This window comes from Sphaerodactylus townsendi, linkage group LG03, assembly GCF_021028975.2.
Source record: "Sphaerodactylus townsendi isolate TG3544 linkage group LG03, MPM_Stown_v2.3, whole genome shotgun sequence".
Taxonomy (NCBI): Eukaryota; Metazoa; Chordata; class Lepidosauria; order Squamata; family Sphaerodactylidae; genus Sphaerodactylus; species Sphaerodactylus townsendi.
Window position 1 is genome coordinate 14,096,127 of NC_059427.1, and position 26,619 is coordinate 14,122,745.

At 48.3% G+C, this 26,619-nt stretch overlaps 2 protein-coding genes across 7 annotated transcripts in view; one reads left to right on the forward strand and one right to left on the reverse strand.

The window, feature by feature from the left end:
• Window positions 1–14,060, forward strand: part of LOC125428634 (myosin-11-like) — a 31,914-nt gene extending 17,854 nt beyond the window's left edge. For all 6 annotated transcript variants that reach the window (XM_048489084.1, XM_048489081.1, XM_048489082.1 and 3 more), the window contains exons 7-11: window positions 767–946; window positions 6,422–6,598; window positions 8,888–9,067; window positions 10,780–10,897; window positions 13,696–14,060. In XM_048489084.1, the coding sequence (XP_048345041.1) occupies window positions 767–946; window positions 6,422–6,598; window positions 8,888–9,067; window positions 10,780–10,897; window positions 13,696–13,727 (687 nt within the window). In that variant the 3' untranslated portion in view covers window positions 13,728–14,060. The remainder of the gene's footprint in view (window positions 1–766; window positions 947–6,421; window positions 6,599–8,887; window positions 9,068–10,779; window positions 10,898–13,695) is intronic.
• Window positions 14,061–18,572: 4,512 nt separating this feature from the next.
• Window positions 18,573–26,619, reverse strand: part of SLC44A4 (solute carrier family 44 member 4) — a 63,911-nt gene continuing 55,864 nt past the window's right edge. Inside the window, exons 18-21 of the mRNA XM_048489066.1 lie at window positions 24,504–24,577; window positions 24,230–24,395; window positions 22,869–22,953; window positions 18,573–20,773 (exon numbers count right to left, since the gene is read on the reverse strand). Coding sequence (XP_048345023.1) covers window positions 20,658–20,773; window positions 22,869–22,953; window positions 24,230–24,395; window positions 24,504–24,577 — 441 coding nt within the window. The 3' untranslated portion in view covers window positions 18,573–20,657. The remainder of the gene's footprint in view (window positions 20,774–22,868; window positions 22,954–24,229; window positions 24,396–24,503; window positions 24,578–26,619) is intronic.

The following is a 26,619-nucleotide window of genomic DNA, read 5'->3' on the forward strand; positions in this document are numbered from 1 at the left end:
CAGTGCAGGATCAGCTGTTTCAGAATAAATCTGTATAATAATAGATGAAGAAATATGTAACACTTGGCAGCAGAGGCGTAGCTAGGGAAAATGGAGCCCAGTGCAAAATCTGAGTTTTGCTGCCCCCCACCCCCATGTTCGTTTGTGTTTTTTGTATTTTTTAGTGTTTTTTCAGTTTTTGACCTGCAGGGAGCACAGTTTTTAGGCTAGCAACATCAACATTTCAGGGTATCTTTAAGAGACTATCCTGATGATACCTGCCAGGTTTGGTGAAGTTTGGTTTAGGGGGTCCAAAGTTATGGATCCTCAAAGGTGTAGCCCCCATCTACTATTAGCTCCCACGGGAAACAATGGGGGATGGGGGCACCCCCTTTGAGAGTCCATAACTTTGGACCCCCAGAACCAAACCTCACCTAACTTGGGTGGTATCATCAGGAGAGTCCCCCGAAAACTGCCTGAAATTTTGGTGCTACTAGCGTAGCCTAAAACTGCGCCCCCTGCAGGCCAAAATCTGAAAACACTAAAAAATACCAAAAAAATGAAATTTTTGCTGCCCCCAAGCGCATGCCCGGTGCAATGTGCACCCCCCGTCCCCTTTGTAGCTCCGCCTCTGCTTGGCAGGGAGAGCAGGTAGTAATCCTGGGGGGGGGGGGCGCGAAAAAGGTGTTGCTAAGCATGCCCCTGTTTGTGGCTCTGAAATGGTAAGAAGTGAGCTTTGCTACTTGCTGCAATAATTCCTCTTCTCCCACCCCTGCCCCGCCCCCAGGCCTTGCGTGAGGTGCTGCACCAGAAAGATCAGGAGATCTGGCGCCTGGAATCCCTCTGTGCCTCCACCCGTGAATCCTGGCAGCAGCGGGACCAGACTTTGCTCCTGACTTTGAAGGAGAAGGAATCCTTAGTCGCAGCCTTGCAGGGGGCATTGGCCAGCAGCAATAAGGATGTGGAGGTAAACTGTTCCCCCTTTGACTGCAGCAGTAAGAGCTGAACAGCACATTTGGAAAGATTGTACGGCACAGCCCTTCCCGGACTGCGCCATTTTAAAATGCCCTGGGGCAATTGCATAAATATGGACACTTATTTATTTAGAAGAAGAAGAAGAGTTTGGATTTATATCTCCCCTTTCTCTCCTGCAGGAGACTCAAAGGGGCTTACAATCTCCTTGCCCTTCCCCCCTCACAACAAACACCCTGTGATGTAGGTGGGGTTGAGAGAGCTCCGAGAAGCTGTGACTAGCCCAAGGTCACCCAGCTGGCGTGTGTGGGAGTGCACAGGCTAATCTGAATTCCCCAGATAAGCCTCCACAGCTCAGGCGGCAGAGCGAGGAATCAAACCCGGTTCCTCCAGATTAGATACACGAGCTCTTAACCTCCTGCGCCACTGCTGGTGTATATACCGCCCTCCCCCTGAGGGCTCAGGGCGGTTTACAACAAGGTTAAAACATACATCAAAACATAATTTAAATATTAATTACATAAAAAACAGAACCCATTTAAAAATGTGGATGGCGTCTGGCTACCCCCCTCCCCCCCCCCCTTGTGCCCACGGGAGGCCAGATGACATGGTAGATGTATTTTTAACCAGGCTGGCCAAAGGCCTGGCGGAACAGGTCCATCTTGCAGGCCCTGCGGAAACTCTGTAAGTCCTGCAGGGCCCTGATCTCCCTAGGGAGCCTGTTCCACCAGGTAGGGGCCTTAGGCTGTGTTGCTTTGTACGGTCTTCTCTGACTGGCAGTGGCTCCCCAATCAGGGTCTTTGGCAAGGAGAGGCCTTTCCCCAGAAGGGCCAAGGGCTGAGTCTGGGACTTTCTGTGTAAAAGGTGCATGCCATTAACACATCAGAAAAATCCTAGAGTGCAAGTGATATCCCTTCTAGATTTTAGCTGGAGGTGATGCTGACATGCCCCCCTCCCCATTTTCCTGCTTTTCTTTTAAACCCCAGTAAAGAACGGGGGGCACTTTGGTGAAAGTTTGCCCTCTGAACATAAAATGGTGTCCTGGGTGCTTCACTGTTGTCTTACAGCAACGGAGACAGCATGTCGTTTCAGCCAGTGAGAGATGCAGGGGACAACTCTGCCGTCCTGTTTCCCCCCAAGCCCTTTTATTGTCCGTTTACAAGAGGAAAAACAAAAAAGGCAGGCAGGCAGGGGAAACACAATACAATGGACAGGGCAAAGAGCACGGGGGTTTGAGCAGAGAATTTGGTATTTGCACGTACACACATTGGAGCCAGAGGGTCCGCAATGTCAGCAGTTTTCTCCGAAACCACATTTGGGAAGGAAAGGTCAGTTGCACGTGAGAGACCCTTTTCCAAGCAGAATGGCTGCCGTACTCGGGAGCCTCCCGGGTGCTGTGCCCCCCAGCACTTCATCCCCCCCGCCCCACACACAGCTGTGCTCTTTCCCCAATCTCCACACACAAATGGGGGGTGGGGTGTACCAGGCTGGCTCTCTGCCAATGTCCACATGGAGATTGGGGGTGGGGTAAACCCTATTTGCCGGTGTCCAGCTGCGCCCCTGCCCCCAACTCCACAGGGTGTTTAAACTGGGGGGCATGGGGCCCAACGTGCCTCCAAGGAAGGGGCACCCAGGGCTGCAGCCCCCCATGACCCCTTGCATGCGAGCACGCATGCACGCACACACAAAACCACTCCACGTGATGGCAAGGAGTATGAATTTGGGATGGGGATTCCCCTGCCCCAGCCAGGGGCATGGCAGACCAATTTCTGGTCTGTACACTTCTCCTAAAGCTGTGTGGGGCAACATGGAAAACTCCTGGTGTCCTTTTACCGCTGTGCTGTAGAGAGTGTCTTAACCTACTGCATCTGTGTATGGTTCTCCAGTTGCACAGTGGCAGATAGGAAGGCGCTCCAAAGGGTGATCACTACTACACAGAGGATTATCGGCTGCCCTCTCCCCATCTTGGAAAGGAACTCTATAATTCCTGAAGCCTAAAGAAAGCCCAAAATATTCTGAGAGACCCGTCTCATCCAGCACACTCTCTTTTTGAACTGTTACCATCCGGCAGACGATACAGGTCTATCAAAACTAGGACAAAGAGGCTTAGAGACAGCTTCTACTCTAGAGCTGCGGCTATGCTGAACTCCGCAGCTTCGTGTTGATGTGTTTGGGGCTGTGTAGGGATGGGTGGAGGAAGGGGAAAGTGAGGATGGGCCATGAGTCTGAAATTGTGTGCATCAAGGAATGCTGCTGTAAATTTCGTTGTGCGTGCACAATGACAATAAAAAATGCTTATGCTTATGCCATGCTTCTACCGCCATAAACAAGTTTCTTTCATTTGCTCTTCCTCCTTTCCTCCGCAAGGAACTTGCCTGGAACCTTCAACAGGCCAGTGGTAAATTCATTACCTTTAATCTGTTCAGTGGAACTTACACACTGCAGTCACTCCATCGCCTGATGAGGGCAATTTCCACTTCTAATGGAAATGGTTTGAGGCTCGTTGGTCTCTAAGAGCAGCAGTGGCGTAGTGGCTAAGAGCAGGTGCACTCTGATCTGGAGGAGCCGGGTTTGATTCCCCGCTCTGCCGCCTGAGCTGTGGAGGCTTATCTGGGGAATTCAGACTAGCCTGTGCACTCCCACACACGCCAGCTGGGTGACCTTGGGCTAGTCACAGCTCTTCTGAGCTCTCTCAGCCCCACCCACCTCACAGGGTGTTTGTTGTGAGGGGGGAAGGGCAAGGAGATTGTAAGCCCCTTTGAGTCTCCTATAGGAGAGAAAGGGGGGATATAAATCCAAACTCTTCTTCTTCTTCTTCTAATGACACTGTGGGAGGAAACCTGGGTTTTTCAGTCTTAATGCCATGCTCTGTCATTCATGCCTCATTGTCCTGGAAGCGTTGTTTACACCTCAGAAATATTTGTATTACACCTCAGAAATATTACAATATTTGTATTACAGCTCAGAAATATTTGCCTGATACTGGCACAGCCAGTATCCTTAGCAGCCCCATATTAGAACCTGTTTGCTGCAGGGCCTTGCAGAACGCACTGTTCCTGTTTCTGCTCTGGGGCCTGACAGTGTGTGCTGGATGGGTCAAGGCGAGTGGGGCCATTCAGATTGAGACCACAGGGGGGTGGGGCTTCAGCCTTCTCCTCCTCCATGCCACTTTCCTGAACTGTAAAAGCCCCAGGGAGCTCCAACTGGGCGGGATCAGGGGGGCTTCATGTGTCTTGATGTGCTACAGGAATGTTTCAGGATAGACCTGCAGCAGTGGCGTAGGAGGTTAAGAGCTCATGTATCTAATCTGGAGGAACCGGGTTTGATTCCCCGCTCTGCCGCCTGAGCTGTGGAGGCTTATCTGGGGAATTCAGATTAGCCTGGGCACTCCCACACACGCCAGCTGGGTGACCTTGGGCTAGTCACAGCTTTCCGGAGCTCTCTCAGCCCCACCTACCTCACAGGGTGTTTGTTGTGAGGGGGGAAGGGCAAGGAGATTGTAAGCCCCTTTGAGTCTCCTGCAGGAGAGAAAGGGGGGATATAAATCCAAACTCTTCTTCCTCCTCCTCCTCCTCCTCCTCCTCCTCCCCCTCCCTGGAAAAGCCAATAGTGAATCTTCTTGCTTGGGAATTCAGTTTCATCCCAGAACTCGCCAGCGCATATCTGCTCAGCAGACCCCAGGATAGACCTGCATATAGACCAGGGGTCTGCAACCTGTGGCTCTCCAGATGTTCATGGACTACAATTCCCATCAGCCCCTGCCAGCATGGCCATCTGGAGAGCCACAGGTTGCAGACCCCTGATATGACCGCCTCCAGATGGGTCCAAGTTAAGCCCCCTGATAAGACCAAGGAACATTGTATTATGTATCAGAGTGCAGGGGCAGAGAAAGCATTTGCCAGAGAGATTGTCCTCTGCAAATAATCTCTAGCTGTTTTTTTAACTGTCTATTCAACCCCCCCCTCCCCCGCAAACTGGGTTAAGACTGGCTGTGGGGGGAAAAAGATGAAAGGGCAAAGCCAAAATAGTGCAATAAACATTTTAAATTAAAAGAATTCCTTTTTCTGCTCAGAACAATGTTCTTCTTCCCGATGTGTGTCAGCAGTCGTCCTCAGGGGAGTTTTAAAACCAGAGAGAGAAACTGCATTTTCCTTCTGGAATGGAGTTGCGTTTTGCTCCTGGATCTCTGCCCATTGGTACACATGCATCACCCAACAGGGAAAGAAACGGCTCCCTGGTGGGTGCCACAGTCAGGGTGGGGGAGGAGGCTTAGACCGTTCCTAGACTATGCTGGTAGCCTGATCCAAACTGGGTGCCCATACATCTGGGAATCAAGTTTTAACTGGGAACTCCCAGTACTGTATGTCTTTGGCAGTTTCTGGGGACAACCCCAAGGCAGTATTGTAGTTATTTAAGCCCTCTATATAATATCAGTGACAAGATCTCTCTTGGGCTGTGCTGTATCTTCCATAAGAACATAAGAACTAGCCTGCTGGATCAGACCAGAGTCCATCTAGTCCAGCTCTCTGCTACTCGCACTGGCCTACCAGGTGCCTTTGGGAGCTCACGTGCAGGATGTGAAAGCAATGGCCTTCTGCTGCTGCTGCTCCTGAGCACCTGGTCTGCTAAGGCACTTGCAATCTCAGATCAAGGAGGATCAAGATTGGTAGCCATAGATCGACTTCTCCTCCATAAATCTGTCCAAGCCCCTTTTAAAGCTATCCAGGTTAGTGGCCATCACCACCTCCTGTGGCAGCATATTCAAAACACCAATCATAAGAACATAAGAACAAGCCAGCTGGATCAGACCAGAGTCCATCTAGTCCAGCTCTCTGCTACTCGCAGTGGCCCACCAGGTGCCTTTGGGAGCTCACAGCAATGGCCTTCTGCGGCTGTTGCTCCCGAGCACCTGGTCTGTTAAGGCATTTGCAATCTCAGATCAAAGAGGATCAAGATTGGTAGCCATAAATCGACTTCTCCACAAATCTGTCCAAGCCCCCTTTTAAAGCTATCCAGGTTAGTGGCCATCACCACCTCTTATGGCAGCATATTCCAAACACCAATCACACGTTGCGTGAAGAAGTGTTTCCTTTTATTAGTCCTAATTCTTCCCCCCAGCATTTTCAATGAATGCCCCCTGGTTCCAGTATTGAAAGATTTAAGTGCTGCTGTGTTTTTATCTTTCCTTTCCCCTGAGGAGTTCAGAGCAGAATACGTGGTTGCCCCCCGCCCCAAATGTTATTGTCCCAGCTACCTTCTGAGGCACGCTAGGCTGAGAGGAATTAATTGGCCCATGATTACCTAGTGAGATTCCCTACAGAGTGTGAGTTAAACCCAGTTTTCTCCAACCTAAATCTGACACAATCCAATAAGATCAGGAATGTGGAAGAAACAGCAGAACTTGTGATCACTAGACACACACACACATGCCCTGTTAGTTGCAGACTCTGTTTGTTTTTCCTCTGCCAAGGCCCTTGCAAATTCCTTCACGAGTTCAGACTTTGCCCCAGGGCTGCTCCAGCGAATCCAGGAGAAGGAAGATTTGCTGACCCGGGCCTTGGCTGACCAGGAACGGATCAGAGTCCAGTGGCAGAGACACCTGCAGGTGATGGAAGAGGCAGCAGCCAACAGGGGAAAAGAGCTGCAGGTAATGACAGCGAAGAGCAAAGAGTGGGGCGGGGTGGGGGGTAGTGTATACCAGGCTTGTAGTCAAGAAGGGGCCCGTTGACTGAATATTCATATTTTACTGGAGGAATTGGGTGAGGAGGCAAGTCCCCAGCCTCTTTACCCTGTGAGCTGAAATATCAGGGTAGGTGGTATTCTGCACCTTCTAGAGAGGGTGCTTAACCAGTGGTGGGATCCAACAATTTTAGTAACAGGTTCCCATGGTGGTAGGATTCAAACAGTGGCGTAGCATGGTGGCTTAGGACTGAAATTTGAGGAACTGCGGCGAAGTGGCGGGCATTCCAGAGGCGAGGGCATTAATAATTTCTCTGTCACTGTAAAGAACTCTTACTGTTAAAAGGTTCTGCAATTTCCAGCTGGTAATCTTTCTGCATTACCTAATTTAAACTTTCATTTGTAGCAAGTCCTATATAGGTCTACTGCACCAGCAGAAACCAAACTACTTCTGCCTCCGTGAATAGACTGCCTGTCAAATACTTCATACTTTCAAATACTTAATTTTGTTTCTAGAAATCAAAAGGTGGATACTTTCCTTAAACAAGGAACTTTATCATATTTCTAAAACATGTTTTTAAAACAACCCAACAGGGAGAATTATCCCGTTTTCTACCTTCACTAACCAGCCACATAGGAAACAACAGGTCTTTATGATTTTTGGACCTAATGGGATTTCTAATGGAAAAGCAGACTCAATTAGTGACCTCCTCTCGGCACACACAAATAATTAGTAATCCACTCTCGGGAACTGGTGAGAACCTGCTGGATCCCACCTCTGTACTTAACTGACTAGAGGGAAAGAAAACTCAGCCTGGTTTTACCTGATCCTGTGCCTTTAACAGCAGCTAGCTCAACAGGGTAGGGTTTTTTATGCAAATGAGCATTATCAAACTCCGACCTCTGCCACTAAGCTGAAGAGGCAGAAAAGGATAAAGGTTTTATATCTTATGAACACCTGAATCTGCCTTGTTCTGAGTCATCCTGGTGGACCGTCTAACCTAGCAAGAGCTCTCCAGAACCTGAATCTCTGAGATCCTTTGACTGAAGATACCCTGGATCTTATGTGTATATAATGCAGGTGTTTTACCTCTGAACTATAACAATAAAGCACATGGATCTGCCTCACTTGTCAGTCTAGTTCAGCCTTATTTGGATTATTTTTACACTTATTTTCTCTTCAATGGGGACCCAAAGCACTTCACAACATTCAGATGCCAGGGACTAAACCTGGGGGCTTCTGCATGCAAACCCAGTGCTCTGCCACTAAGCTAAAGTTCCTCCCAGAGCCCTGATCAGCATGTATGAGGTCTTCTTTCTCTTATACCATAAGTAAGCAACAGCTCTGTGAAGCAGGCCAGCATTGCTATCACAAATGTCAAAGTCAGGCAGGACTAAAGATGGAAAGTTGATATACTCTGTCTCGGGCAAAGATGTTATTATGGTTAGTTGTGGTGTAGGGGTTGAGAAAATTGTAGGCTTCCACATTGGAATATAGTTCCAAACTAATATAAGAATTACCATATATACTCGAGTATAAGTTGACCCGAATATAAGCCGAGGCACCTCACTTTACCACAAAAAACTGGGGAAACCTATTGACTCAAGCATAAGCCTAGGGTGGGAAATTCACATAAGAACTGGACAACAAGGGGATCACTGCAGCCTGTACAGGGCTCAGATCCAGCCTGGTGTACAGGGCTCAGGTGCAGCCTGGCTGGCTTCCCTCCCCACCTCCATCCGAAGACCTGCGGGGTCTCCAATGGAGGTGGGGAGGGGATCTCTGCAGCCTGTGCCGGGCTCAGATCCAGCCTGGCCGGCTTCCCCTCCCCGCCTCACTCGAGTATAAGCCGAGGGGGACAAAAATGTCCTGAAAAAGTCGACTTATACTCGAGTATATACGGTAGTTCGATCACAACCTTTATTAGCATAAAGTAATATGAAAATTATCATTCATTTTTACACACCGCCTCTCTTAAAGCCATTGCTTTGTGCATTATTAAACATGGTAATTTGATACAAGAGTATTTATAGTTCATTGAACCATTATCACCAGTACTTGGTGATGTGAGGAGCAGGGCTCGGACCCGGGCAGAGCATTCTGCAACAAAGAAGGGCCGGCACGTTGAGTTCCGTGGCAGAGACAGAGTGTAGTCCAGCGGAAACCCGAACAGTTGCTGATTGCTTCTGCTTTGAACCACTTGCTGCTCCGCCCCATTGCGGAGGCCAACGTTTTCAGCTTCCTCCTTCCTTATAGGACCAGTTGTGTCGGCATTCCCAGGAAGCCCGAGAACGGGCACAGGAGACTGAAAAGCTGCGCCGGCACCTGGCTGAGGCAGAGGCAGAACTAGCCAAGGGGGCGTCGGCACTAGAAGACTGTCAGACGGAACTGGCTCGACTTCGTGCTGTGGGGGACGAGAAGGATCGTATTCTGGAGGTGAGGAAGAAAGGAAGGACGGCTCTGAGGAGGCTCTGGGAGACTGTAGAATCTTAGGCCCCTTCCGCACACGCAAAATAATGCGTTTTCTTTTCTTTTTTTGGATTTACACCTTTATTGAATTTAATCACAGTGTCCAATAAACAAAAAAAAGAAAAAATATACAGAAAAAATACAATATCTAGTTGCGTTTACATGATAAAAAAAACATTGAATATATATATGTAAAGTCATACAGAAAAAGGTAGAAAAAAAGAGAAAAAAATTATATATGTAGTGCATTGAAAACAGACTTCCAGTTAGTAAAACATAGGATACACAATCTAATATCGCAAGTATTTTAGTACATCTTAAGTTTTTGGTTATACATCATTTTAAATTGTAGTTGCATTAATTCCCATCTACATACTATATCAACAATTAATTAATCAGTTATATTTAATACTTAATCCAGTGTTGTGTCAAAGAAAATGTCCTCTTGGTTATCTATTAACAAACTAGTCATTATGATCTAAGAAAAGAAAACACAGGGAAGAAGAGAAGAGAATACGGTAAAAAATCTATATATAGTCAATATTTACACTTTCTATGGTACTATACAATTTTAATCATTTCTCAAAGTTCATAAATCATATTTCATACATTTATATTCTAACTGGAGATAGTCAGTTAAAAGTTTCCAGTTCCTCCCAAATATCTCCAAATTTTGTTGTCTCAAAAACAACAACAACATGTGAAAGTGGTTTTAAAACGCATTATTTTGAACAATGACAAAATAATGCGTTTTCAAACCACTTTCACAATTGTTTGCAAGTGGATTTTGCCATTCCGCACAGCTCCAAAGAGCACCGAAAGCAGTTTGAAAGTGCATTATTCTGCATGTGCGGAAGGGGCCATAGAGTTGGAAGAGACCCCAAGGGCCATCAAGTCCAACCCCCTGCAATGCAGGAACACCCAATCAAAGCACTCCCGACATATGCTGATCCAGCCTTTGTTTAAAAACCTCCAAAGAAGGAGACTCCACCGCTCTCCCGAGGCAGTGAATTCCACTGTCGAACAGCCCTGATGGTCAGGAAGTTCTTCCTAATGTTTAGGTGGAATCTCTTTTCCTGCACCTTGAATCCATTATTCCGTGTCCTGGTACAACACTTACCCTGATACAACACTTTTCATTGTAAAAATTCACCTACATAGTTTCCAAATAGTCGGAGCAGACAAGACAGGTTAAGTGGACCAGAGACCTGAGTTGAAATTTAATCTTTGGCAAACTGTTCTCCCCTTTTTGTAGGGTCGACTTCGGGTAGCATTTTGCTGCCCTCTCGTGGCTGCTCTGTGTGTGGTGTCTTTGGAAAGCTCATCTGGGAAATACCTTTATTAGAACCAACTAAGTTTACATGATGGCAGTCCTGGTAGCCCACCCTAGCACCCCATCTTGTCAGATCTCAGAACCTAAGCAGGTTGGGCCCTGGTTAGTTCTTGGATGGGAGACCACTTAAAAACAGGGTTGCAGTGATGAAGATCAACCTCCCCAGGATGGCCAAAATTTGGCTTTGACTTGATGGCTCACTGTACCCTACTAAGGCAGCGTGTGAGCTTTCAAGTCTATTGTAACTCTTTGTTAGACTGGATGCTAATAAACCTAAAGGGGGAAGAGCAGATGGCTCACATGATGATCTTGTCATTTCTGATGTGATATATTTAATCTCTGGCAGAAAGTTCTGCGGGAGGCAGAGGAGAAGGACCAGATTCTCCAGAAACTGCAGGGGTGCTGGGTGAAGAGGGCAGAGGGCAGGCGCCCACTCGGGATGAAAAGGATGCTGGATGGCAGAGGTGAGTGGCGGCAAATTATGCCAACAGAGAAGGAAATTGTTATTGGACCTTTAATGGCTGGAAGAGAATCGGGCCGGGAAGGAGGAAATGCAGCCGATAGAACGCTATGTGTAGGGAATGAATAGGAAGGTGTGAGAATGGAGGAACAAACAGTTGGTTTTGTTGACACAGGTGCTACAGATGAGTCCAGTGGGAACACAGGAAGCTGCCCTATTTTAAGTCAGGCGATTGGTCTGTCAAGCTCAGCACTGTCAGGGCTCGCTCAGCTACTTGGTACAGCATGATAATGGAAGGCTGCACTTTTCTCCCTGTGGCCCACTGGCTGTTCAGCAGTCTTGTCTGTCCCTAGCTGGATGTCAGTCATCTCCCTCCCAGTCACGATTGGACAATTGCGCCCCATCCTGACCGTTAGAGAGAGAGGGGTGCTGTCAGGAGATAACCAGAGCTTTTTCCTGTCGTAGCGGAGGAGGCAAGAAGGACCCTCAAATCAGGCTAGAGAGGGAGGTGTCTTAAAGTGCAAAGCTGTCGCTTCTGTCATGCCTTGGATCTATGGCCGCCTCCGCACGGCCACGCTGAGGGTTGGGTCAGCGTACATGACGCCGACCCAACCCCCCCGGGACTGTTCGCATGAACCGTCCCGGTAACGACAGGGAAGACGGTGCTGCGCCGTTGCCTGATCGACTTACCTTCCCTGTGACCTTCCGGCGTGTCGCCGAACTCCAGGTAGAGACACGCGCCCCCTGCCCTCTTGGCGACCTCTCTGCCAGATGCGCAGGAGTGCCGAGAGGCACGTGACCCCAGGCCTCAGCGATAGCTGGAAGGTCGCAGAGAAATGAAATCGATCGAAGGGGATGGCACCTTCCAGCTGCTGCCGTTCGCACGGCAGCGGCTGGAAGCCGCCGTTTTCCAAAAACCTCGTTCGGGGAGCGAGGTGGGAATATGGCGACTTTGTGCCGCTGGGGGGGAGCGAGGGCGGTGCAGCTGCAAAGCAGCTGCTCCCCCCATGCGAACAGCTCCCTAGGTGCTGTAAATGGCCTAAGGTGCTGTAAATGGCCCGTGCGGAAAGGGCCTATGTGGTAGGGGGTGTAGGTTGGCTGAGGGAAAGGGGGTCTTGCTCCTGTCCTTGAGCGTATTTGGAAACAGGGCCCTCAGAGGGGAAAGCAGTAAAGATGGGGGTGGAGTCTTTTCTTGCCTGTGCTCCTACCACGCAGGTGCAGGGAGGTGCCAGACTGTGGGCCCAGGTGTCCTCCCCCCTGCCTTTAGTTCATGCCAGTTCTGCTGCCCTGCACAGAAAGTGTTGGGGCCCATTCCGACTGGCAACAGCTCTCCAGGGTCTTGGGTGAAAAAAGTGGACACTAAGAAGAGTTGGATTTATATCCCCCCTTTCTCTCCTGTAAGGAGACTCAAAGGAGCTGACATACTCCCTTTCCCTTCCACCTAGCTCAGAGCAAACACCACTGTGAGGTGGGGTGGGGCTGAGAAAACTCAAGAAGCTGTGACTTGTTAGGATCACTTGGCATGTGTGGGAGTGCACAGGCTAATGGAGATTTGGTCAGGCATAAAACAGCTCAGGTAGCAGAGCAGGGAATCAAATACCACTCAAGGATGCAAGTACACCTGCTGTGAACCACCATGCCACTGCTGCTCTAAGAAATTGAGAGGAGTGGGAACTGCGAAATTTCTATAAAAGATCCCCTGGCAAAGAGAACTGTGAAACATGTAGGGATCTCAGAGGGGCTGGCCAAACGCTCATTGCTTGCCACTTGCCTTTCTCTGCTGCACTGGGCTACAACTACTCCCAGGAAGTGGAACATTTTTGGGTTGAGTCTCCCACATCCATGGCCTGGTGAGCAGAGTAATCTCAGTAAGCTTGTCAGTTGTGACCCCCAATATTTTCTTTTTTCTGATACCTGCAGCCAATTTTGATCCATGTGTGTTTAGATGAAGCTTGGATTTTTGTCCTAGTGAGTTTCTCTTGCCCCTTGCACTTAATATTATCTGCTACCGTTGCCCATTCATCTGGGACAAAGGGAATCTTGCTATTCTGAGATACTTTAGTGTTGTCCCCACACTTGGGTAGTTCTCTGCTCACCTCTGACTCCATCTATGAAATCGTATTGTTTCTAGTACAGGTGTACACATTGCCCTCCATTATGGAAACCATGCCTGACTTTATGTGTCTCTTACTAGCAAGGAATCCTGTGACACTCTGAAGTCTGACAATTTTGTGTTGTTATAAACTTTGATGGCCCCAACCTATGATTGGAAGATACTTGGCACAGCAGCCTTGCTGAACCTAGGTCCGTGGTGGCGAACCTTTAGCACTCCAGATGTTATAGACTACAATTCCCATCAGCCCCTACCAGCATGGCCAATTGGCCATGCTGGCAGGGGCTGATGGAAATTGTAGTCCATAACATCTGGAGTGCCAAAGGTTTGCCACCACTGACTTCAGTTCTCATTCTCAAGGGAGTCTCTGGACAGGGTTTGACTGGGAAGAGCTTCCTATGCAGACCACTTCCATTTCATTAAGAGAATTTGTTCTCTGTGGGCAATTGTTTGTTGTTACATGTAATGTGTCAGGTCTTTGTGAATATCACTTGGACTCTTGCTCAAATATGTTTGTCCTGCAGAAAATCTTTGTTTTTTTGTTGTTGCTGAAAAATGGGGTTTATCAGAGAACCATCATCAACCTATCAGTCCATAACCAGGCTATTTTTTTAGGAGCGATGTCAAGGACTCCTTATGAAAAATGTTTGGGAACTTGCAAATGATCTTGCACTATTTCTTCTTTCCAGTTTCAGGCCAGTCTCTTCTCCCTCCCACCTGATTTCAAGACGCCTGAAAATCCAGAGATGTTGAAGAGAATGAAGAGGTAGCTGGCATGTCGGAAGGCCTCAGGGCCCTCTTCGTTCGACTGGGAGGGATAGCTGTAAAAGACGGAGCTGCTTTTCGTTTCAGAAAGGAAGGGGTGGTGTGGGACGTGAACTTCAGACACCTCTGGTCAACAGCACTTCACTAAAGTATGACTGCGGGTTGTGGGTTTGTGGTAAGGGCGTGGGGCACCCCTGACTACCTTAGAAGCTGAGGGGGAATACACTGTAGAGCTCAAAGCTTGTTCCTTCAGACTGCATTGCCTGAAATTAAAGAAAGCATATCCTGACATAAATGCATTGCCAGAATTTTTTTTAAAAAAATCTACATACGAAGTACTGCAAATTGTGGTGAATCCCTTCATCCAAAGGGGGAGTGTGTTTTACAGACTTTCATGGCTGCATGAATCCTGCAGAGCTTGTCTGTGACTAAGACTCTATCACTCACAATCAGTGGCGGAGCCACAAGGGGGCCGGGGGGGCGTGCACTGGGCGCACATCTGGGGGGTGGAAAATCGCCCCCAGGCCCCTCCCGTTCTCCCACTTGCTTTGGGAAAAAATTACCTTCCTACACTTAGGGTTCCTTTGCTGGGAACTTGGGCTGAAAAAGGCCTGTTCCTGAGTACAGACTAGAAACAGCCTGAGGAACTACAGTTCCCAAGAGACCTTGAACTCTAAAGGTCTGCCATAGGAGAGTGGTTGTCAGGTGGTTTTCAAAGCCTGAACTGTGAACCAATTAAGCCTATTTTTCAGCCAGGAAAAAAGAAAAGGAACAAAATGAAAATCTTGAGAGAAAAGAGAGTATAAAGGAATACTGCTTGGGCCAGAAAAATATAGACTACACACTGGTAGCGGTTTGGTATTCTACTTCCCAGGACACAATAGGCATGCGCTCAGATTTTGGGGATGGGAAAGGGAGTAGAGAGAGAGATCCTCTCTCCCAGTTTGTCTCAAGGACAATAGACCAGGGTAAAATGACTGCAACCTGAGGTGGCCATTGTAACAGGGGAAAGTATTGCCTCCATAGGGGGAGAACAGGCATTTTTTTACACAATGCCAGCAGAGCCAAAGCACAATTCAAGGAGTGGGACAGATGCCTGTGGCCAAGGGCAAGAAGAGAAGCCAATCCATGATAGAGCCATTGATAAGACTGTGGCACTGCACAGGTTACACTGAACACAAAGAGCAGGAAAAGGGGGGAATGACAAATAGGTTGGAAGAGTGGGCATCTGTTGTATGCCCTCAGGAAAGCTAAGCTGGAGGGGAGGTGGGCACAGAAAAACAAGCCAACTGGCTGGAGCCAGGAGGATTACCTACGATATGAACAGCAGGGTCAGAAGGGATTGATGGGGTACTCTCCATTGTACACATGAGCCAGTATCAGACGGAGCCGTCCGCAGCTTGAGAAGGAGTTTTAAAGAGGATAATCAGCATGAACTGGGGCTGGAGCAGATTGGAAGGCCAATGCCGCAGCTGTTTTTGCCCCGCCCCCGCGGACTTGCCAATGATGTTGTTCGGCATCCCCATTAACACTCAGGAATGGAGCCTCACCCAGGATGTGATGAAGTTTAACGATGCAGGTCAGGATCCTCGTCCTTTGCCCCCAACTCTCATTCTGCTCAGACGCACACATGGCCACCTACCGATCCATTCCATTCCATATGCCACCCCTCCCCTCCTGGGCTTAGTAGCCCCTAAGAACTAAATTCCCAGCTCTGCTGCCTGAGCTGTGGAGGCTTATCTGGGGAATTCAGAGTAGCCTGTGCACTCCCACACACTCCAGCTGGGTGACCTTGGGCTAGTCACAGCTTCTTGGAGCTCTCTCAGCCCCACCCACCTCACAGGGTGTTTGTTGTGAGGGGGGAAGGGCCAGGAGATTGTAAGCCCCTTTGAGTCTCCTGCAGGAGAGAAAGGGGGGATATACATCCAAACTCCTCTTCTTCTTCGTCTTCTTCTTCTTCTAAATGCCCAAGAGCTGCAAGGGTCTGATTCGGACTTGGACCAGTGTGCAGGGGAGGTTGGGATTCAGTCATCTTTCTCTCCCCATTGCCCAAATGGCTTTTCCCCACCCCCAAATGGCCTCGAAAGCACATCACTTGCCCTGTTTTGGGAGCGTGTGTGGGAGTCTGCACCTGCAGGTCATGAAGGCTACTTTGAACCTGAGTGACAGCAATGCCAGGCTAGATGGCTGGTGTGTGGCTGAACATGGAGAACAAAGGGGGTTGCCCAGAATGCCACCTCTGCTAGCCAATGGGCATGCATCTGAAGGCTACAGAGAATGGGTATGCATCTGAAGGCTCCCGTTTATATTTCCTCCCATGTGCTCCAGTGAGGCGGCAGAAGGTTTGCATTAAAAAGTTCCAGAGTGCAGAGAGAAGGGCTCAGGTACTCTGCCAAGTCTGCTTTCTGGCTGCCATAACCTGCCTCATTCCTGCTTCCGCCACTGTCTCCCTACACAGTGGCCAGAGGAGAGAACGCTTTGCCTCTTTGGCTCTTGTTAAAACAGCACGGAAAGCCTTAGCAGGAGACCACCGGCAAAGGTGGCTAATGCCCTCTGGCAGCGATGGCGAACCTTTTTGAGACCGAGTGCCCAAACTGCAACACAAAACCCACTTATTTTTCGCAAAGTGCCAACACGGCAATTTAACCCGAATACTGAGGTTTTAGTTTAGAAAAAATGGTTGGCTCTGAGGCATGCGTTACTTGGGAGTAAGCTTGGTGGTAGTTGGTGGCTTTGCTTTGAAGCAACCGTGCAGCTCTTCCAATGGGTGAATCACGACCCTAGGAGGGTTTACTCAGAAGCAAGCCCCACTGCCAGCAACCCAGCTTACTCCCAGGTAACGGATCACGCTTTAGTTCTTTGCGTGAAAATTAGTGGGGTTTAACAGCGCTTAGTAGGGTTACCTACACTGCTTTCCCAAAACTAGGTCTTAGGTCTAATGCCAATAATCGAGCCCAGCGGCCCAGACCAGCCTAGATGTGTGCGTGTGTGTGTGTGGAGGGGGGTGATTTCCCCCCCACATGATGAACTCTGTGCGTGCCCACAGAGAGGGCTCTGAGTGCCACCTCTGGCACCTGTGCCGTAGGTTCGCCATCACTGCCCTACGGGAAGAAAGACTCTCTTGGGAGTTTGGGCAGTGGCCTGTTCAGTTTTGCTATGCTGCTTTTCAAGAGGCCCGAGGAGCGCAAGGGTCGAAAGACGACTCTGGCGTGAGGGATACAAGAGCACAGGAAATGGTCGCCCTTCCGATACACACACTCTCACTCTCTCTCCCCCCTCCCCCCCCCAACAAGGCATTTTGTTTCAGGTTGCTTTATTACACCACCGGATTGTCAGCCATCTTTCCCTTACTCAGCGCCTGAGAACACTCTGTTTCCCACTCTGTTTCCTGAGAACACTCTGTTTCCCACCTACCGTGTTTCCCTGAAAATAAGACAGTGTCTTATATTAATTTTTGCTCCCAAAGATGCGCTATGTCTTATTTTCAGGGGATGTCTTATTTTTCTGTGTTCTGTTCGTCGGGCATGCTTCCAAACAAAAACTTTGCTATGTCTTACTTTTGGGGGATGCCTTCTATTTCGCACTTCAGCAAAACCTCTACTACGTCTTATTTTCAGCGGATGTCTTATATTTGGGGAAACAGGGTACCTCCCATCCAAACCCCAGCAAACCCAAATGAGTAGTTTTGCCAACCTCTAGGTGGAGCCCGGGGTGTACCACCCATGGGGATGGGGGGGGTCAACTTACCCCAGGCACAACGGCAAGGTGGGCACAAAGTCACCCCCACCCTCCTCCCCTGTGTTGACACGGGGACAGACGCCTGTCCGAGCCGCCTCCGCAAGAGGCACGTGGTGTGAGTGTGCCCAGAAGTGTTGTCCCTGGGCGCCATCCCCACCCCCCCTGGTATGCCTCTTGTGGTGCCTGAAGATCTTTTGGAATTACAGCTCTCAAAGCTGCAGAGGTTCTGAAGAAGTTGGACTCTATGGTGATATATCCCCTCCCCAAACCATGCCTTTCATAGACACCACCTCTAAATCTCCATGAATTTCCCAACCTGGAGCTGGCAGCCCTACGAATGCAAGGCTCTGTGCAAAGCAGGGAAAATAATGAGTGGTATCCTACAAATTGATGCAAATTCGACTGGGCACCTATTTAAGGCTGCCGTGATGCAGAGTCCTAATGCAGTGCCAGGTGAGTAGAATAGTTGGGGAGGTTCTCGCCTCTCAGCAAATTCCAGCAGTGGAGGTATGTAGGTGGAGCAGAGGGGTAGCTAGGGAAAATGGAGCCCAGGGCAAAATCTGAGTTTTGCTGCCCACCCCCATGTTTGTTTACGTGTTTTGTATTTATTAGTGTTTTTCAGTTTTGGGCCTGCAGGGGTGCAGTTTTAAGGTTAGCAGCATCAAAATTTCAGGGTATCGTTAGGAGAATATCCTGATGATACCACCCAGGTTTGGTGAAGTTTGGTTCAGGGAGTCCAAAGTTACGGACTCTCAAAGTGTAGCCCCCATCTCCTATTAGCTCCTGTTGAAAACAATGGGGGATGAGGGCACCCCCTTTGGGGGTCCAAAGTTATGGACTCCCAAAGGGGGTGCCCCCATCCCCCATTGTTTTCAAACCTCACCTAATATGGGTGGTATCATCAGGAGAGTTCCCCGAAAACTCCCCGAAAGTTTGGTGCTACTAGCCTAAAAACTGCGCCCCCTGCAGGCCAAAAACTGAAAAACACTAAAGAATACGCCCCCCCGGCCCCCTTGTAGCTCCGCCTCTGAGGTGCAGCATGTATGAAAGAGAAAGAATCAAGTTTAATTAAAATCAATTTTAATAAATTTTGTATCTCCTATAAAATAGCTTTTAATCTTTGTACAGAAAGGGGGAAAAATCTATATACAGTACATTCTTAGCCCCATTATGATAATGTAAAAACAGATCCCGTGGAGTGTTGATTGAGTTGCTACTTCAGATCAGAAGTTCTCTACATATTATAAAAAGGCAGAGTCATGGAGTCTGTGGAGCTGGAAGGCAAATTAAAAGCGTGGATACGAAAACAAGAACCATTTGGCTGAGAGGAAACGCTTTTGAACCAAGACTGTATGGAAACTATAAGCCTGAACAAAGAGGCGCTCGGTGACATCTGGAAGTGAGACGAGTAATGATCAACTCAACTCACCCGCTAAAATAATTAGGGAAACAAAAAGGCCACAGATGAGCATCCTAGGCTCGGAGCTTGGAAATGTGACCAACAGCCAAACAGAACCAGACCTCCAAAGACGAGGGGTTGAAAGAGAACCAGCCACTTGGGCTGAAACTCAAAAATGGCAGCCAGGTCCTTCACATACAAAAAAAGAGAGAGAGAGATAGCCAGGTTCAAAACACACAAAACGACAAAACTGATCCGCCAGAAAAAGGAAATAAAAACAAGAGAGAAAGTGACTTAGTGCAAATAAGCAACTATTGTCAAGGAATAAAAACTCCCAACAAGTTTAACTGGGGAATATGCTGAAGCAGCTTCAACAGCTCCGCGCGCTGCAGTCAAAACCTCACGGAGAAGAGCTCTTGCGTAGTCCTGACTACGCAATAAAGTTTAGAGTTCCCCTCCTTGCTGCAGCCACTCAAATCAGCCAGGAAAGAAGAACAACAACGGGATTGCCAGAGGGTTGGCAATTAGGACTGATGGCCTTTTCGTCTTCTGAACCTTAGAAGGGCCTCCTTTCTGGATCCCGGTCGCTTGTTTTGACCCAAGGTATGGCAAAGACACCCTAAAAGCCCATTAGTGTTTACTAAAAGGTTGCACAGACAAAAAAATAAAAACGATCCCGGCAGAGATGACCTAACGACTTGGGCTGGTCTGCACGTTAAGCAAAACGAGGTGGCAGAAACCCTGATGCAGGTTGAGGGGGGGGGGGCGCGGTAACAGCTGGCAGGTCATGGCTAGCCACAGGCCCACTGGCTGCTGCCCCCCCCCCTCAAACTCCATTGGTGGTGGCCCTGTTGTCTTTACCATTTCCAACTGCAAAGGAAAAGATAATATTTTTCAAACGTTGCCCTATGTCAAAAATCATATTCACACAGAAATATTAATACAGCAGCTAACAGTCTGAGCTAGAAACACCCCGTGCACTTGTTTGCTTCTAGGGAATTTTTACCTAGGGCACCTTCATCTGCAAATTCGAACAGATACAGTCCAATGCCAAGACCCCATTTGGCTACATTTGCACCCGAGGCCCTGAACAGCTCCCATCAGCCAACAGCTGGCACGACAGTGTGGAAAAACAAACTGGAGATTCAGTAAGCCTCATTTCAGCAGATGAGGCCAACATGATCCAATGGTCATGGAGAAACAGGATGATCCCTTGGATCCTTGTGGTGAAGGGCAAGGTTTGGAAGACAAGACAGAGAGTCAAGCATCACCAATCTGCAAGGAATGGGGGAGGGAGATAGCATCAGCAGGAAAGTGATGCATCTGAAGCTGAGGGGAAAAATTGAAAGCATTGGCCACAGTAGGCTTCAAAAATATGTATGCTTAGACAGTGGCACAAGCAAAACGTTAATTACGGCTGCCACTGTCTCTTTGTGGTTCTAAACAGCATGACCAATAAATTAAAGGAGCACATGTTGGCTACATCCCAAACTATGTCAAGAAAACAAAAATGGCTGCCGTTGAGTGGATCGAAATGGAGGCAGCGTTACCCAGACTTCAAGTGCAAGGCCCCCAAAGCCTTCAACATGAACTGGAGTGGTGGGAGGAGGAAGAGATACATTCAGTTGTTACCTGACATAGCATTTGGGCCTAAAATCCAGTCATGGCTGACAGGAAATGGGTATGGCAAGAAATGACATGGACCAGTTCTGAGTAGATAAGCCCACAGGAGGATATCAACCTCCAGCACTATTTCTGCTCATCCTTCTTGGCTTTCTTGTTCTTCTTGTTGAGGATCTTCATGAGGGACTTGGACATGTAGTACGGCTTCCCCAAGGAGCCATCATTCCGTTCCAGATCTTCCACTGCAAGGGAAAAAAACAGGTTGCTTACCTTTAACTGCCATTCTTCAAGTGGTTCATAAGAACATAAGAACAAGCCAGCTGGATCAGACCAGAGTCCATCTAGTCCACCTCTCTGCTACTCGCAGTGGCCCACCAGGTGCCTTTGGGAGCTCACATGCAGGAGGTGAAAGCAATGGCCTTCTGCTGCTGCTGCTGCTGCTGCTCCCGAGCACCTGGTCTGCTAAGGCATTTGCAATCTCAGATCAAAGAGGATCAAGATTGGTAGCCATAAATCGACTTCTCCTCCATCAATCTGTCCAAGCCCCTTTTAAAGCTATCCAGGTTAGTGGCCATCACCACCTCCTGTGGCAGCATATTCCAAACACCAATCACACGTTGCGTGAAGAAGTGTTTCCTTTTATTAGTCCTAATTCTTCCCCCCAGCATTTTCAATGTATGGTTCATATCTGTGCATCACACCAATGAGATTTGTGCCTGCACAGAGCAATTTTTTGGAAACTGACACCTTTCCTGGCACTGGCCACGCCTTTTGGGGAAGTAGGTGGGGCCACGTGGGCCTTTTGCCCAGCAGTGCTTCTGTTTTGCCATTAGAGATCTGATTGGCAGTGCAGATTTTTAAAAAGTTGCTTTGGCAGCGGCTGCCACAACTCCATAAGGACCATCCCTGAGTGAAGGTGCACGTAACAGAATATTTTTAAACATGCTTGTTTTAATCCTTTTAAATAGATCTGCTGCCTGAAATGTTGACAAGTTACTTTTGCAGTTACATATAACCTCAGCCTCTCACATTTTTGATTGGCTCTGGATCGTGCAACAGCCATCTTGTGGTTCCATCCTGATCTTGAGGCAAAATGAAGTTGCGAGTTCTCTATTGTATCAATTGTGTCTACTGTGCTCTCTCTAGAGAAGCGGTGCTCTTCTCCCAGAAATGTAGAACAGAGAAGAGGAAACTGGATGAAATGGTGGCGACTGTGGTAGAAGAAAGCTTTCCTCCACAGGAACTGCGCTGGTTTGAATGGGGTAGTTCCTGCCGTAGGCATCCAGTACCAAGAATCCCACAAGATGCGGGGTGGTGGTGGGGCATCAATAATGGAGAAGAGTGGGAAAATCTATTTACAAATGACACCAATAACTCTAACTGTATACACTGCCTAATCAGTCTTTATGGTATGGCAGGAGAAAAACCTCCTTAGGCAGAAATATTTATTTATTTATTATTACGATTTTTATACCGCCCTATCCCCGAGGGGCTCCGGGCGGTGTACAACAAAATTGATACAAATAAGTTAGGGCAAACCATACAATAAAACAGCAGCAGCCCATAAAACTCCAACATTAAAACATACTGAATTTCATTAAAACAGCGGTGATTTCATAATAAAGGCACCCGGAGAATCCTTTCCTTTAAAACCCTCCCCTAGGGAGCAGTCAGACTCCTCCATAGGAGGATAATCTTGATGGAATCGAACAGGGGCGCCATACTCAGCGGCTGGTTGCTCCAAAGGCCCGGCGGAACAACTCGGTCTTACAGGCCCTGCGGAACTCACCGAGATCCCGCAGGGCCCGGACAGCTGGAGGGAGAGTGTTCCACCTGGCCCGCGTGGAGGCCAGCCGCGTCACGGAGGGGCCGGGGACTACCAGTAAATCCGCCTCTTCTGAGCACAGAGGGAGAGTAGGGACATATGGGGTAATGCAGGACATATGGGGTAAAAATAGGGACATATGGGGTAAAATATGCTCTATAGAGAAGTTCCTGAGAAGTGGCATTAGCTGCGGTGGACAACAGAGAATGAATGGGAAAGCGCAACTTCTGGACATTCTTGGTTCACAGCTATGCTTCTGAGGGAAGATGATTTTCACACCTAAACTGTGACTCTAGAAGCTTCCAAATGATTGCTCTGCACAGACACAAAGCCCATCAGTGCCATACACCAGCACCACAAAGAAGTAAACAAGAGAGACTTCTGTCAGGCCTAACTTTATGAGGGCCAAGAGGGACTCAAAATGGCTTGCCAGGACATGGATGGGAGACTTCTTGGGACTCCTGTGTTATGCTACCTTCAGCAGCATCTGTGAAGATGAGGAAAATACTCACAGAAACAGAGGAACAGGGTGTCGACGCACATGTTGTAGACACTGAAGAATCCTTGGGCAATGACGTAGGCACCAACCACCACAGTCTGAAGCACAGAAAGAGGAAAAAACATGGTGTAAATGGGTAAGCTATTCTAAAAAAAATTGATAGATGGTTATATACCTCCCTCTCAACCTAATCTGCCTCACAAGCTGTTGTGAGGATAAAACAGTGAGAACCATGTATGCTTGCCCTGGTCTGGATCACCCAGGACAGCACAATTTCATCAGCTCTTGGAAGCTAAACAGAGTCAGCCCTGGTAAGTATTTGGTTGGGAGATCATGAGTGAAGACCCGGGTTGCTATGGAGAGGCAGGCAATGGCAAACCACCTCTGAACATTTCTTGCCCATCAATTGGCTGCAACTTGAAAGCACTTTCCACCACCTGTGGGTATGTTTGCTCAGAGCATCTCAGAGTAAGAAGATTACAAAAAAAATTACAACAAATGAAGTCATTTTAAAGCTGCCCATATGTTTGGAATTGATAATAATCTCTGTACAAATTTTGGTCATTTTTTTTGAGCCACACATGAACATAGGAAGCTAGTAGTAGTAGCCCATTCATTAATTAAAATACTTATGCACAGAGGTGGGATCCAGCAGGTTTTCACAGGTTCCCGAGAGTAGGTTACTAATTATTTGTGTGTGCCGAGAGGGGGTTACTAATTGGTGATTTTGCCACGTGATTTTTGCCTTAGTTATGCCCCTCCTCTCAGCAGTAGCGCGCAGAACTTGAAGCAGTCTAGCAGGAGGTGCACCAGCGTGCATGGCAGCCTGCACCTTCGTGCATTCGTTTCCCGCCCAAGGACCGGCGCAGCGGCTGCGTCCTTGCCACAGCCCCGCCCAGGAATGCCGGGCCACGCCCCTGTCGTGCCTTGCCCAGCCCCATTGGCGCTACGCCACTGTTTGAATCCCACCACCATGGGAACCTGTTACTAAAATGTTTGGATCCCACCACTGCTTATGCATCTCACATTCCCTCACAGCTCAAGGTGATTTATAAGTCTAACTAAAGACACCACAATTTCAAACCAACCAAATAAAAAGCCCGATCCGTCTAACGCTTGTCCTTTATAATTAAGCAACGGGCTCTCCCATTGGCAGCCAGTATCCACTCCCTGTGCTCAAAAGTTTTCAGTCAGCAACTTGAACTAGACATGACCCAAATTACATTGGAAAACAATGAGAAACATCTGCCTGCGTCTTAGCCGCCATATTGGATTGGGCACAGTGAGCCTTCCCACCTCGGGGCCCCGTGAAAAAGGCGCAGGGAAGAGAGACAAACAATAACAAGAGGTCAAAAAAAGGTCACAGTCACATACCAGGATGGGCAGCCAGTAGTAATTGAGCTGAGCAGACTGGATCCGAGAGTCCTCAATCGGGATCCGCCCCGTGAACAAGAAGAAGGATAGGACTCCAACTCCGCCAACCACCAAGAGTGTTCCAAAAAACAGCAACAGGTCGGTTATTTTATCCAGGACTACAACCCTGCATGGAGACAAAGGGAAGGGCTGACCCAAAGGCAGCTCCACTCCATCCATCCTTGGTTTTTGTTTGGTAAGAGTAGCTCCGCCCTCAACCCGTCAGCTGGGTTACCTGACCACGTTCCGCATCAGAAGCTTGAAGGCGTTCTTCGCTGATGTGCAGAAGTTCTTTCCATAAATGGCAATCTGGGGGAAGAGAAGAGGTCAAGGGACAAAAAGAACACGTGAAATCTTTTGAGAGGATTTGAGACTGCCCCCCTCCCCCCGTTAGAACTTTCCGGGAGATTGGCGGCAGAGCCTAGGAAGGGGAGGGACCTCCGCAGGATGTAAGGCCACAGAATCCACACTCATGTTTCCCCCAATGGAGATCAGTTGTAGTTCTGGTATATTCCCAGGTACGGTGGCGAACCTTTGGCACTCCAGATGTTATGGACTACAATTCCCATCAGCCCTTGTCAGCATAGCCAATTGGCCATGGTGGCAGGGGCTGTTGGGAATTGTAGTCCATAACATCTGGAGTGCCAAAGGTTCGCCACCACGGACCTACAACATAGGTGTCAAACTCGTGGCCCTCCAGATGTTATGGACTACAGTTCCCATCAGCCCCTGCCAGCACGATGCTGGCATGGGGATGATGGGAACTGTAGTCCATAACATCTGGAGGGCCGCGAATTTGACACCTACCGTGTTTCCCCGAATTTTTGCTCCCAAAGATGCGCTATGTCTTATTTTCAGGGGATGTCTTATATTTCTGTATTCTGTTCGTCAGGCATGCTTCCAAACAAAAACTTTGCTACGTCTTACTTTTGGGGAATGCCTTATATTTCGCACTTCAGCAAAACCTCTACTACGTCTTATTTTCCAGGGATGTCTTATATTCAGGGAAACAGGGTATGACCTACAAGATGGCAACCCTATTCCCCCTTCTAAAAAAAGGCGCCCCCCCCCCCCCCCCCCGGTGTGTTTCTTCAGTATCTTCATTCATTCTATTTGTAGGCCCCCCTCGTGGACTTTGGGCGGCTTCCAACATAAGATAACAGTAAAATCAATACAATCTCAGTATAAAAACCTATAACTATGGTTTTGTATCACACAGTCACAAATGCTGCTCTCTGGTCGCTGTAGTCCAGACAGTGGGTTGGACCATGACGAAAGGTTTAGGGAAAAGTCTGTGATTAGAAGAAGTAGGCAGTTTAGTCTGGACTAAACTGCCCACTTCTCCTTCTTGCCACAGACCTCCCCTGAGGCTTTTTTCATGGTCCCTTCTGCCCTCAGAGCTGCATTTTATGGAAATCAGTGAACTGCAGACAGTGGGAAGGGGAAGCAGTGGAAAATATAGTCTGGATCCAAGCTTCGAGGTCAACAATATCCCTCCAGGGCTCAGTTCAGACGCAACGAGAGATCATGGTTGAAATGAAGTTAGCTGCAGGTCAAACTGAACCTGAACACGAAAATATCTCCCGCTGATACATAAGCCTCAATATAAAGTGTGCAGTGTGTTTATTGTGCTCGTGTGATTCCTTTAAACATCCACTTATCACTCTACCTAACGGACTACCACTATATACTATTACCTAATTCTAACACATAACACATACCTATTACCAAAACATACCAAACTCAAGTCAAGAGGGACAGGCAGCTTAACAGCTTATGATACCCTTATCAAATGACTGACTACCTCAGTGGCATAGTAGGAGCAGCAGTGGCATAGTGGTTAAGAGCAGGTGCGTTCTAATCTGGAGGAACCGGGTTCGATTCTCCGCTCTGCCGCCTGAGCAGTGGAGGCTTATCTGGGGAATTCAGATTAGCCTGTACACTCCGACACACGCCGGCTGGGTGACCTTGGGCTAGTCACAGCTCTTCGGAGCTCTCTCAGCCCCACCTACCTCACAGGGTGTTTGTTGTGAGGGGGGAAGGGCAAGGAGATTGTAAGCCCCTTTGAGTCTCCTGCAGGAGAGAAACGGGGGATATAAATCCAAACTCTTCTTCTTCTTTTACCTTTATGCTGAGCTTCTACCGAAGAAGATTGTTTTTGGCAAACATGGAATACGCACAGAGCCCGTTTTAGATGCTCAGACGAAATTAAACGTCCATCTTTTGGATGACCTCCAAGACTTGTGGCTAATTGCAATTTTGTTATGGACAATTGAGTTGTTTTTGTTTTCATGGTCCCAAGAGGAGGAAGCTAATATAAACAGACTACACAAACTGAAAGGATGCTAACA